The sequence below is a fragment of the Danio rerio genome, chromosome 5 (assembly GCF_049306965.1).
Source record: "Danio rerio strain Tuebingen ecotype United States chromosome 5, GRCz12tu, whole genome shotgun sequence".
NCBI lineage: Eukaryota > Metazoa > Chordata > Actinopteri > Cypriniformes > Danionidae > Danio > Danio rerio.
The window spans coordinates 2,902,795-2,916,322 of record NC_133180.1 but is presented as its reverse complement, the minus strand read 5'-3'; the positions used below and the strand labels follow the sequence as shown (position 1 = coordinate 2,916,322).

The 13,528-nt window shown below is 36.5% G+C and overlaps 2 protein-coding genes across 2 annotated transcripts in view; one reads left to right on the top strand and one right to left on the bottom strand.

Annotated features, from left to right (window-relative positions):
* The window catches only part of gusb (glucuronidase, beta), a 273,136-nt gene that overhangs the window by 75,026 nt on the left and 184,582 nt on the right, over positions 1 to 13,528 (top strand). The gene's annotated exons all lie outside the window — the stretch shown is intronic.
* vkorc1l1 (vitamin K epoxide reductase complex, subunit 1-like 1) overlaps positions 1 to 13,528 on the bottom strand; it is a 45,578-nt gene that overhangs the window by 8,983 nt on the left and 23,067 nt on the right. Inside the window, 1 exon segment of the mRNA NM_001020688.1 lies at positions 6,178 to 6,287. Within this exon segment, the coding sequence (NP_001018524.1) occupies positions 6,178 to 6,287 (110 nt within the window).

Here is a 13,528-nt window from a genome sequence, read left to right as displayed (position 1 = left end):
GGGGGGGTCACCAATCTCGTTCCTGGAGATCCAGTGTCCCTGTAGGGTTTGGCTCCAACTTGCCTCAACACACCTGCCTGGATGTTTCAAGTATACCTAGCAATACCTTGATTAGCTTGTTCAGGTGTGTTTGATTAGGGTTGGAGCTCAAATCTGCAGGACACTGGATCTCCAGGAACAAGTTTAGTGACCACTGGTTTAAACTGACTCGCCTTTTGGTTATGTTGGTTTTTGCTCCATTGACTTCCATTATAATCCCTTTTTGCATTATTCATCATGCATTCTTGATTGTTGGTGGTTTTCCTGTTTGGGAAGAGGTATAATGTGTTGTTTTTACTATTGTTGATCATCAGTTGTCAGCATTAACCCTTTAGATAGGCCTGTGCTGAAGAGTTTCTGGCTTTATATAGAGTTCAGTGGAGTAAAACAGCAGATTATAGTGAGCATGCATAAATATATGTCCTGGGTTTAGTACGTTATGGAGCCGAGCTGATTATTTTCTTTTTTTCACACATAAAGATAAGTGTACAAAGTTTTCTCTCTCTGCATGATAATATGCGGTCATGGCTTTCCAATCAAAAAATAAAATTAGAATGGAAGTCATTGGGGCAAAAACAGCCCCAACATAACAAAAGCGTAACTGATTTTTTTTTTAAAGTATGTTCCTAAAATATCTGTCAAAATAAGATTTGTAACCAAAAATCATCACATTTGCTGAAACACAAAGAAAGTTGTGGCCAAATTGAGACTTAAAATCACCCCAGGGTGGATGAAAACAACCCAACAGGACACAAAGGTTAAAGTCAAAGTCTAAAGAATACACAAGACGTGTCACTCATATAGTTTTGAAAACGGTCAATATGGCGAATGAAGCGGCGCCTACAGACTGACGTTTCTCCTGGGGGGAGGGTCAAACCATAGCTGTCAACATTAGGATGCGATTATAAGGGCTATGCTCACAATAATAAGAGATACCCCCCCCCCCAAAAAAAATCCCCAAAGTGCTAAATAGAAGTGATTCCCCCGCTGCTGGAATCAGCTTCCAAAATGATCAGATGTGCTCCAACATTAGGCACATTCAAATCAAGACTGAACACACATCTGTTTAGCTGTGCCTTTACTGAATGAGCACTGTGCTGCGTCCGACAGATTGCACTATCATGTTTTTCTCTTCTTCTTCATTCTTTTATATCACATTTTACCTGTTTTTAAGTTTTTTTATCAGTTTTATTATTATTTTTAAATTTTTTTTTTTACTTGTTTCTTTTATTCTTGTTTATGTAAAGCACTTTGAATTGCCACTGTGTATGAAATGTGCTATATAAATAAACTTGCCTTGCCTAAATATGTTCTTCATGAGTTAATAAACAGTTAAACGGTCAGTAAAACCTTTTATTTTTATTATTCACAAAAGAAAAAATAAATAGTATACATTAGCAGCAAATAAATTAGCAAACAGTTCAGCTTATTAAAATAGTAGCTATCATAAAGAAATAGAATTAAGTTAACAAATATCAATAATCTTTTCACTGTATAACTTACACATTCTGTTTAAAGAGCACCGAATGAATCTCATTTATTTAGATTTTTCATTTAATTACATTAAATAAGAGGCGTCACTTAAAAAATGCACACAAATAACGTTATAATGAAAGCATTCGACTGCTTTCCTAACTTTTTATGCTCATTTAGGACAAAATTAGTTGTGTTTGAGAAAAAAAAGAACAGAGATCGACATCTTTATATGTTATTATTATTAGTTATGTGTATATGTCTGTTTAAACACGCACCCAAAACTCAGACTTTTACTCCGCTGCAAATCGCATGTACAGAATCCGTTTGGGAAACAGCGTCTATTTATCACTATGGAGCGCGTCAGCTGACAGTCACGCACTGCTATATGACTGTTTTGAGGATTGCATAGGAGGGACAACTGCACCTGTGATAAAAGGAAAGGGAATCCTGCCGTTTTCATATTTGTTTCAAAGTGTTTTCATGCCTAAATAAAATGAAAGCACAGAACACACTCGCATTAAAGACCATGGGAGGATCAGCTCTTTAATGTTTATTGCCACCCTTCAGAGAAAGACTGAAAATATGGTAGAAATAGGGGGGAAATACCTTTACGGGATGATAGCAGGATAGAACTGTAAAATACGGGAGAATCCTGGGGAAAACGGGAGGGTTGACAGGTATAGGTAAGACCAGACGATGTGCTTTTACGAGTTTTTGTGGTCAGCAAACACACTGGAATCTCAGAGAATATTTGCTTCACAGACATGAGAAATATATTCAAATAAAGCCTGAAATCTGTACTTTTAAATGAACCAACTACACTTGAAAACTAAACTTTATTGAAGCCGAGCTGACAGCCAATCTTTCCTAGGCTCAGCAAAACTTGCAAAAAATACCTTTGTATTCCTGCAACTGCAATATTTACACAAATATTTCTTATTCAAATCTTCAGCAACGCTATTTAACTCGTGAATTTGAAATCATGAATCGGTCAAACTTTATAAAAAACCTAGATTTTTTATTTTTTTTTGCCAAATCGCCCAGCCCTATCTCACGGTTTGTGTCTCATTTTGTGAGCTGACTGACAACACTGGTTCGCAATAAATTATTAAGGCTGTTTACAAAGATTCACTTTCACTTTAAATTCACTTAACAACAGTTGAGTGTCACTTATTTTTCTCACATAGCTTCATATCAGAAAATGAAAAAAGACATTAAACTTTATAATACACACTTTATAGAACTCAATACAGTGATAAAGGGTCAATTAGCATTGCATTACAAATGTGCTTTATGCTCATAATATTCCCAGGATGGCTTGACGAACACAAATAACCCATAATGATTAGTTTATGGTCTTCAGGTTTGATCTATTTATCATGTTCCAATAACATTTAATCTCTGCTATAGCAACAGCTGGTGTCTTTTCTTATGTAATGCACATTTTTTGCTATCTAATATTCATATTTGAATAATATGATGAGGCAAATAAAGTTAAAGCTGACAGCAGTATCTCAAACACCAGTTCAGAGATATTTGCATAATCGGTCAAGAGCAGAGACACTCAAGACGAGACGGCGGTGGGGTTACACTAAGGTTGTGAATGTTTGACCTGTGCTTTCATGCATCAGCGATGATGTCAGACATGGACAAGTGAGCCGATGATTCAGAGCTCTGTCAAACAGCTCTAGATTACAGACGGCAAAATTCACACTAAAGCCATAAACAATAAGACAATTAACCTTTGCTGTATAGTAGATTTAAGTACACTGTTGTCAATTCTATCCATTTATTATTATTTATTTAGCAGACATATTGAAAAGCACAGTGTTGTTTTTATTGTGTGTGATAAACAAATTGGATTTGATATGGTATATGCTGATTATGCAGGTATACTGCATGTATGCATGTTAAAATATCTGGATGTTATAGACAATATAGATGATCAATGAGTTAAATAAGATTTCTTATAGAAGGGACATTAAAACCCATGCATGCAATGGCCAAGACATTCATTGGACAGGCATGTACATGTTATATCATGTCAAGTTTATATCATCAAGATTTTGTATATTAAAATAAGACACACACAGTATACTGATATAGTGGTGCATACCTGATTTTATAAAAGAGAGTAAACAATAGCCAGGTGTAAGCAAAAACGGTGTAGTTTGGTGTGTGTAGTCAGAATATTTGGTGTGTGTAATAACAATATAGACAATATTAAAAGTGTACAGTTAGGGGTGTGTGTAATTAGAATATAGATATAAAAAGTGTAAGATCATGTGTGTTATCAGAATATACAGTACATATTAATAAGTGTAAAGCTTGGTGTGTGTGTGTGTGTGTGTGTGTGTGTGTGTGTGTGTGTGTGTGTGTGTGTGTGTGTGTGTGAGATAGACAGAATAAAAGTGTAAAGTTTGGTGTGTGTGATCAGAATATAGACAGAATAAAAGTGTAAAGTTTGGTGTGTGTGATCAGAATATAGATATGAATAAAAGTGTAAAGTTTGGTATGTGATCAGAATATAGATATTAATAAAAGTGTAAAGTTTGGTGTGTGTGATCAGAATATAGATATTAATAAAAGTGTAAAGTTTGGTGTGTGTGATCAGAATATAGATATTAATAAAAGTGTAAAGTTTGGTGTGTGTGATCAGAATATAGATATGAATAAAAGTGTAAAGTTTGGTGTGTGATCAGAATATAGATATTAATAAAAGTGTAAAGTTTGGTGTGTGGGATCAGAATATAGACAGAATAAAAGTGTAAAGTTTGGTGTTTGTGATCAGAATATAGATATGAATAAAAGTGTAAAGTTTGGTGTGTGTGATCAGAATATAGATATTAATAAAAGTGTAAAGTTTGGTGTGTGGGATCAGAATATAGATATGAATAAAATTGTAAAGTTTGGTGTGTGTGATCAGAATATAGACAGAATAAAAGTGTAAAGTTTGGTGTGTGATCAGAATATAGATATTAATAAAAGTGTAAAGTTTGGTGTGTGTGATCAGAATATAGACAGAATAAAAGTGTAAAGTTTGGTGTTTGTGATCAGAATAAAGATATGAATAAAAGTGTAAAGTTTGGTGTGCGATCAGAATATAGATATTAATAAAAGCGTAAAGTTTGGTGTGTGGGATCAGAACATAGATATGAATAAAATTGTAAAGTTTGGTGTGTGTGATCAGACTATAGATATAAAAGTGTAAAGTTTGGTGTGTGTGATCAGATTATAGATATTAATAAAAGTGTAAAGTTTGGTGTGTGTAATCAGAATATAGATATGAATAAGTGTTTGGTGTGTGTGTGATCAGAATATAGATATTAATAAAAGTGTAATGTTTGGTGTGTGTGATCAGAATATAGATATGAATAAAAGTGTAAAGTTTGGTGTGTGTAATCAGAATATAGATATGAATAAAAGGGTAAAGTTTGGTGTGTGTAATCAGAATATAGATATGAATAAGTGTTTGGTGTGTGTGTGATCAGAATATAGATATTAATAAAAGTGTAAAGTTTGGTGTGTGGGATCAGAATATAGATATGAATAAAAGTGTAAAGTTTGGTGTGTGTAATCAGAATATAGATATAAATAAGTGTTTGGTGTGTGTGTGATCAGAATATAGATATTAATAAAAGTGTAAAGTTTGGTGTGTGGGATCAGAATATAGATATTAATAAAAGTGTAAAGTTTGGTGTGTGTGATCAGAATATAGATATTAATAAAAGTGTAAAGTTTGGTGTGTGTGATCAAATTATAGATAGTAATAAAAGTGTAAAGTTTGGTGTGTGTGATCAGATTATAGATAGTAATAAAAGTGTAAAGTTTGGTGTGTGTGATCAGATTATAGATAGTAATAAAAGTGTAAAGTTTGGTGTGTGTGATCAGATTATAGATAGTAATAAAAGTGTAAAGTTTGGTGTGTGTGATCAGAATATAGATATGAATAAGTGTTTGGTGTGTGTGTGTGTGTGATCAGATTATAGGTATTAATAAAAGTGTAAAGTTTGGTGTGTGTGATCAGATTATAGATAGTAATAAAAGTGTAAAGTTTGGTGTGTGTGATCAGAATATAGATATGAATAAGTGTTTGGTGTGTGTGTGTGTGTGATCAGATTATAGGTATTAATAAAAGTGTAAAGTTTGGTGTGTGTGATCAGAATATAGACAGAATAAAAGTGTAAAGTTTGGTGTGTGTGATCAGAATATAGACATTAATAAAAGTGTAAAGTTTGGTGTGTGATCAGAATATAGACAGAATAAAAGTGTAAAGTTTGGTGTGTGTGATCAGATTATAGATAGTAATAAAAGTGTAAAGTTTGGTGTGTGATCAGAATATAGATATTAATAAAACTGTGCTGTTGATTTGGAAATATCTGACAAACTCATTAAATTATTGAAAACTAAATCTATATATCAAAAAGATCCAAGAAAGAGCAATAAAATAAGAACGTATTGGTAAGCTTTTTCCAATCATCCAATTAAAATTGACCAGTGCGTGCAAACACAATGTTTTTGCCTGTAAAGTCTTGCCTTAAACAGACAAATAAATAAACAAAAAATAAATAAACAAATGAAAAAACCAATCAAACTATTAAGGTCGTAATAAACTGTTTAGAAAAGGTATTAGCAGATGACAGCAGCTGATGATGTCCTTACCTAGTAACAGTTGAAAGACATAAAAGAAAATTCCATAGACACTGTTTGGCTGGTTTACTGCACTGTCGTTCCCAAAAATGGATCCCAACAGTCCAAATCCTCGACCCCATCTACAGCGAACAGAAGAAAACACAACAGAGAGAAATGGTAAAGAAGAAGCACCACCAATCAACCAACATGAGAGCGTACAATCTAGTGCGAGCGATCTGAAATCCTCCAGGGAAAACAAACACACTATGACAGAATATTTGGCCTCGATCAAAATCATAAAACTATCCAGACTGCAGGACAAAAAGACAATGGTTTCCTTTTATCGGTTTCAAACTGAGATTTCAGACTCAAATCATTTGAAATTATACGAACACAAGTAACAGGTGGTGTTTTCCTTTTACAAACGCATTCATTTCTAAAATATTAATGCAATATTCAGATTGGGTCAACTAGACAATTTTCATTACAGTATTGCAAGAATAGAAGTTATGTTAAGCTGTAGAAACTGTAAATGAAGATTATGAAATAATGTTTCAAGAAAATACCAATTTCAGCCTTTATACTTAAGAATTTCACATTTAGGGGCGAGGCAGTGGCGCAGTAGGTAGTGCTATTGCCTCACAGCAAGAAGGTCGCTGGTTTGAACCTCGGCTCAGTTGGTGTTTCTGTGTGGAGTTTGCATGTTCTCCCTGCGTTCGCGTGGGTTTCCTCTGAGTGCTCCGGTTTCCCCCACAGTCCAAAGACATGCGGTACAGGTGAATTGGGAAGGCTAAATTGTCCGTAGTGAATGTATGTATGTGTGTGAATGTGTGTGTGGGTGTTTCCCAGAGATGGGTTGCGGCTAGAAGGGGATCCGCTGCTTAAAAACGTGCTGGATAAGTTGGCGGTTCATTCCGCTGTGGCGAACCCGGATTAATAAAGGGACTAAGCCGATAAGAAAATGATGATGATGATGATGATGATATCGTATTGTGTGAATCCACAATAGTCACATCGCATAGATGCAATACTGAGTAGACTTTGCAGTGTAATTTTTACATTTACATATACAAAACCATAATTCATGCACTGTTAATTTCACTTTTATCTTTGCTTTGTTGCATGTATTTATGCTTGTAGCTTGTTTATTACATGCATGATTCATTGCCCTACAGAATGAATTAAAACTAATACTTTTGGTAACAACTGAGGGACCAATTCTCATTATTATCTAGTTGCTTATTAGCATATGCATGTTATTGAGATGCCAATTACTGTATAAAGCATTTATTCTGTATAGGGTGCTTTCACATCTGTAATTCGCTTCATTTGGTCCGGACCAAGCGCAATAAATGATACATTGTTGCATTTTCTGCCATCTTTGGGTCGTTTTCACACCACACTGCTGGCTTCAGTCCGAACCAGTTGAAACGAACCAAAATGCAGTCAACTGGCAAAATCCACATCTCTCATTGGCCAGATGTTGTTAAACTTTTCTTAAACTGCTTATTGATTGGTCAGAATTCACGTGCGGGAAAATGCCAATGAACTCCCGCAGATAAACAAAACCTTTTACTCTGGAGGGGCGACTGCGCTGGCTGATTGTATCCCTGCTTTAGACAAACTATACATTACGACAATGAAGCGCGGCCGCGGCTGGAAATCAGTGTTTAATGCATCGCTCATCACTTCAGGAGGAGACGTGAATTAATTTAGCTAAACAGCGAAATGGTCATCTTGCGGAAATATTACCAACGATCCATCAGGTGATGTTTTCCCCTCTCTCTCTTTCTCTCTCTCTCTGTTGGAAAAGCGCTGTCAACAAATATTTTTCCTCCATATCCCATAATGCACAGCGCATCGGCCTACGGCAGTTGAAATAGTCCAAAACGCGCAGCACTTTTTGCGGTTGGACCTGTTTTAGTATGGATCATATTCTCACCACAAACGAACCGCTCCAAGGTTCGTTTGAAAGCGTACCGAGACCACCTCTTCAAGCAGGTCTCGGTACGCTTATTTGGTCCGCTTTTGGTGCGAACTCGAGTACGATTGCTGCATTCACACCTGCCCAAACCAACCGCACCAAAAGGGGAAACGAACTCTAGTGCGATTCAATCCAACTAAATAAGGCAGGTGTGAAAGCACCCTTATTCTACATTCATAATCCTACCCAATACCTACATTAATAACTATTTTAAAAATTATTAATAAGGAGCAAATTAGGAGTTTATTGAAGCAAAACTTAAAATAGTTTGGTAAGAGCAAGAATTGAACCTTAAAATAAAGTGAGACTAACAATTCAAAATATATATACAGTTGAAGTCAGAATTATTAGCCCTCCTTTTATTTTTTATTATTATTTTTTTTATATTTGCCAAATGATGTTTAACAGAGCAAGGACATTTTCACAGTATGTCTGATAATATTTTTTCTTCTGGAGAAAGGCTTATTTGTTTTATTTCGGCTAGAATAAAAGCAGTTTTAAATTGTTTAAACACCATTTTAAGGTCAATATTATTAGCCCTTTTAAGATATATATTTTTTCAATAGTCTACAGAACAAACTATCGTTATACAATAACTTGCCTAATTACCCTAATGCCGAGTTCAGACTGCATGATTTTAAAAGTAGTCGTGTCACAGATGTTTTCACACTGCTTGACTATCTGGCCTAGCGTTTCGTCGCTGCTTTGTTTACACTGCAAGATGGATCGGCGACAGGGACATTCACATTGCATGACTTTACTATAGGAAGAATCGCCGACAACTTCGTCTAAACTACACCTCACAGCCAAAAACATGTAGTATATCTTTTGTTATTAACTACATAATGAGAAAGAAGCCTTTAATGGGGTTGAACATGTACATGTTTGCTCACCTGGGTTTAAAGGGAATTAGCCATTTCTCCTCAACGTTGATAATAAACCAATTTCTTTCTGTATGAAACGTCAAACAGACACGGGTGCTCCTGAGTCCTGTCAAACCTCCACTAGTTTTTCCTCCATTTCGTGGGTCCAAATAAACCGAAAAAGAGCGCTTTTACCTTCTCCCCCAGCCTCCCGCTGGCCTGCAGCAGGTGTACACACACACACACACAAGTGAATGCCGCTCTCTCATTGGCTGTAGGCGATCGCTGATGTTATTTTCAGTCAAAACTCAATTCACACGGCATGATTTGAATCGCCGACAGCTCCAGATATTCAGCATGCCAAATATCTCACAGGCATCGGCGACTCATCGCTGATTCTCTCAGATCGCGTCTTTGATCGTTCATATTGTGTGATTGTCACTCACGTGCACGAGCAGCGATTTGCCTGTGATTTCAGGCATTTGTCGCCAATTTCTCAAAACCTGTCGGTGAGCCAAAATCGGGGCTAAAATCACGCAGTCTGAACTAGGCATAACCTGCCTAGGTAACCTAATTAACCTAGTTAAGCCTTTAAATGTCACTTTAAGCTGTATAGAAGTGTCTTGAAGAATATCTAGTCTAATATTATTTACTGTCATCATGACAAAGATAAAATAAATCAGTTATTAGAGATGAGTTATTAAAACTACTATAATTAGAAATGTGCTAAAGAAATCTGCTCTCTGTTAAACAGAAATTGGGTAAAAAATAAACAGGGTGGCTAATAATTCAGGGGGCTAATATTTCCGACTTCAACTGTATAAAACAAAGTATATCGCAATATATATCGCAGAAAAACAAAACATCACAATCAGATCTTCCCAACATCGTGCAGCGCTAGTCTTCCCCAGAAAACCATCAAATTCAAACATCTTGTAGAACAGCATTCGTATCGCAATAAAGATATACATTTAGAGATTTCTAGCGTATATAACCAGAATTTGCAGATATGCAGAACATTAATTTTATTGCAACTCTGGGTTCCGGTTATATCTCATATTGAACTGCAATCTGATTCTTACATTTGTCTTGCTAAGTGTTTGTAAAGCCTGAAACCTCTTCTATAATCCATCTCTAAAGTGGAAAAAGGGGTGTAACTCAACACTGGAGTGCAGCTTCCGTTTCATAACTTCCTGCCAATGGATTTGTGAAAGACTGAACTGAGCCAAACACCTGAGGTCATGCCCAATCTCTGCCATATGTCCTATCATTCAGAGAGAAACACACACACAACAATGCTGATTGTTCATGATTTTCTTGTTTCTAACAATTGCAGGTCACAGCAATCATATTTAGAGTTGAAGTCTAAACTATTCGCCCAGATGTGATTTTTTTTCCATTTTCAAAATTTTGCCAAATTACGTTTAATTAATAGTAAATAAAAAGATAAATAAATAAATAAAATCACAGTATTTCCTATAATATTTATTATTCTGGAATAAGTATATGATTTGTTTCAGCTAGAATAAAATTAGTACGCAATCACTATCAAGCAATACTTTTTGTTTTGCACAAAGTACAAACCACTGTTATGCAATGACTTGCCTAATTACCCTTATGCTGAGTTCAGACTGCGTGATTTTAGGCCCGATTCAGAGTCGCCGACAGGTTTTAAGAAATCGGAGACAAATGCCTAAAATCACAGGCAAATCGGTGCTCGTTCAGGTGAGTAACAATCCCACAGTGTAAACTATCAAAGACGGCATCAGAGAGAATCGCCAAGAGTTGCTGACACCTGTAAGATATTTGGCATGCTAAATATCTGGAGCTGTTGGCGATTCAAATCATGTTTAGTGAAATGTGTCTAATATTGAAAATAAAGGCTGATTTATACTTCTGCGTCAAATGCCAGCGAATGCTACGACGTGGCCGTCGGCGTCACTGACGTGCACCTCTCAAAAAATTTAACTACATGTCGCAACGACGCGTAGCGCAAGCTCTGTGATTGGTCGGCTTGGTAGCGCTGACAAGTCTGGGCGGGACCGAGAGCCACGTGAATGGTGCGAGCCCAATGGAGCGATTGTTTACAAGTGTGGAGTCCCGTGAAGGAGCTCCAGATGGAAAGTTTTGTTTTGTGTTTACCTCATAGTTAAAGTTGTTGCAATTCCGCCGGTTCCTGCCTCAAAATGAGCGAGTTTGAGCCACTTGTACATCCAGGAAGTGTTCAGGAAAAGCAAAAAAGCAGAGAAGAAACTCGACACAGAGGAAGATTTACACCTCACTGCCAACTAGCGTTTCGGAAGTGTTAATGCAGACTGGCAGAGACAGCGCGCAGAAGTATAAATGCACAGCTACACGCGTTGCCTGCGCCGTGGGTTACGCCAGTCACTTGATGCTGAAGTATAAACCAGGCTTAACAATTGCAGGTCACAGCAATCATATTTAGAGTTGAAGTCAAAACTATTCGCCCAGATGTGATTTTTTTTTTTCTGTTGAGTAACAATCTCACAGTGTGAACTATCAAAGACGGCATCAGAGAGTATCGCCAAGAGTCGCTGACACCTGTGAGATATTTGGCATGCTAAATATCTGGAGCTGTTGGCGATTCAAATCATGTTTAGTGAAATGTGTCTATGATTGAAAATAACATTGGCGATCACCTACAGCCAATCAGATATCAGCATCCACTAGTGTGGCTACCAACAGGCCAACAGGAGGTTGTGGAAGGACTTAAAGGGCTTCTTTTAAGTCTATTTGGACCCAAGATATGGAGGAAAAACTAGTGTAAATTTTCCAGGAGCACCAGGGTCTGTTTGACGTGTCATCTGAGCAATACCACAACCAGCTCGAAAAAGAAAAAAGTTTGAAAAAATTTGCTAATTCCCTTCAAAAGCCAGGTGAGTAAAATAAGTCCATTTTGTAGCCCACTAAAGGCTTCTTTCTCATTATGTAGTTAATAACACAGGATATACTACGTGACCTTGCATTGCTTCCATGTCTAACAGTTGTAGATTGTGGACCAAGACAATGTTGTCTGTGATTCTTCCTATTTTAAAGTCATGCAGTGTAAAACTCTGTCGCCGATCCATCCTGCAGTGCATAAACAGCAGCGACAGAACGCTAGCACAGAAAGGCATGCAGTGTGCATATGTGTGCAGTGTGCTCGGCATACCTCGCCTAATTCACCTAGTTAAGCCTATAAATGTCACTTTAAACTGGATACTGGAATCTTGTATAGCATTGTGTTGTACCCTAATTTAAACACGACTCGTGAGCCTAAGACAACGTAACATAAACAGGGCCAAAGTGCTCCAACTAAATTATTTATTAACAAAACCAGCAAAACAATTCTAAAGAGATGGGGAGCCCAAAAACATAATAAATAACAACCAAACAAACCTAAAGCAGGTCGGAACTCCCCGCTCTAAACAAATATCAAGAAAAGAAGTCAAATATCATGTGCTGTCATCATGGCAGAGATAAAATAAATCATTGGATTATTAAAAATGAGTTATTAAAACTATTATGATTAGAAATGTGTTGACAATCGTCTCTCCGTTAAACAGAAATTGTGGAAAAAATAAACAGTGAGGCTAATAACTCAGACATCAACTGTATACACGTTTTAAGTGTCATTAAAGGGACGGTTCACACAAATATGTAAATGTAATCCTGTCCTCATCTTCTACTTGTTCAAACCTGTTTGAGTTTCTTCCTTCTGTTGAACACAAAGGAAAATCTACTGAAGAATGTTGTAAAAAAAAACAGCCTATAGTATTGACTTTTAGTATTTACTGTTCCTATTGATGTCCATGTCTGTTTGTTCCAACGTTAGTATAGGCTGATTTATATTTCTGCATCAAGCAGCAAGGCCCAATCCCAATTCTACCGCTTTAGCCATTCCCCTTACCACTACCCCTACCCCTCGTTTTGTTTTTATTTTGTCATTGTTATTATTTTTACAACAAACAAGCACATGTTTTAATACATTCATAAAGCCGCTCGTGTTTTATGGTCATGCTTTAAAAAACGCTGAAATAAAAACCGCTAAATTTGGCGATCTATAATCCATAATAATAACAACTCCTGTACAGCAGTCCTACAACATTCTGACACTCAATGACACTGGAATACCCTGACAGAAATGTCTAGTGGCTGGGAATGAGCTGTTTACAGCATATGCTATAATGTTAATGTTGTTTTTGGTGTGTTTACATTGATGAATATGGCCACTGTTCAAATACGCACCATAGTTATGATCTTATTGCCACATTAGATCATCATGATAGCATAATATACGCCTTCAGTGATTTCCTGAAGATAATATTAAATAATAAAGCAACTGGAACGACTACAGCAGTCGCCATCATCTGATCTCATATGAAGCAAGAGATTGATGACATATGATGACGTGTGCAGGTGCTGTAGTGCTGTCCCATTTCTCAGGGGTACATTTTAAAGCCCTTCCCATTCACACTCTGTTTCAAGGGGCAAGGGGTGGGGGTACAAAAATAGATTAGGGATTGGGCCCTTG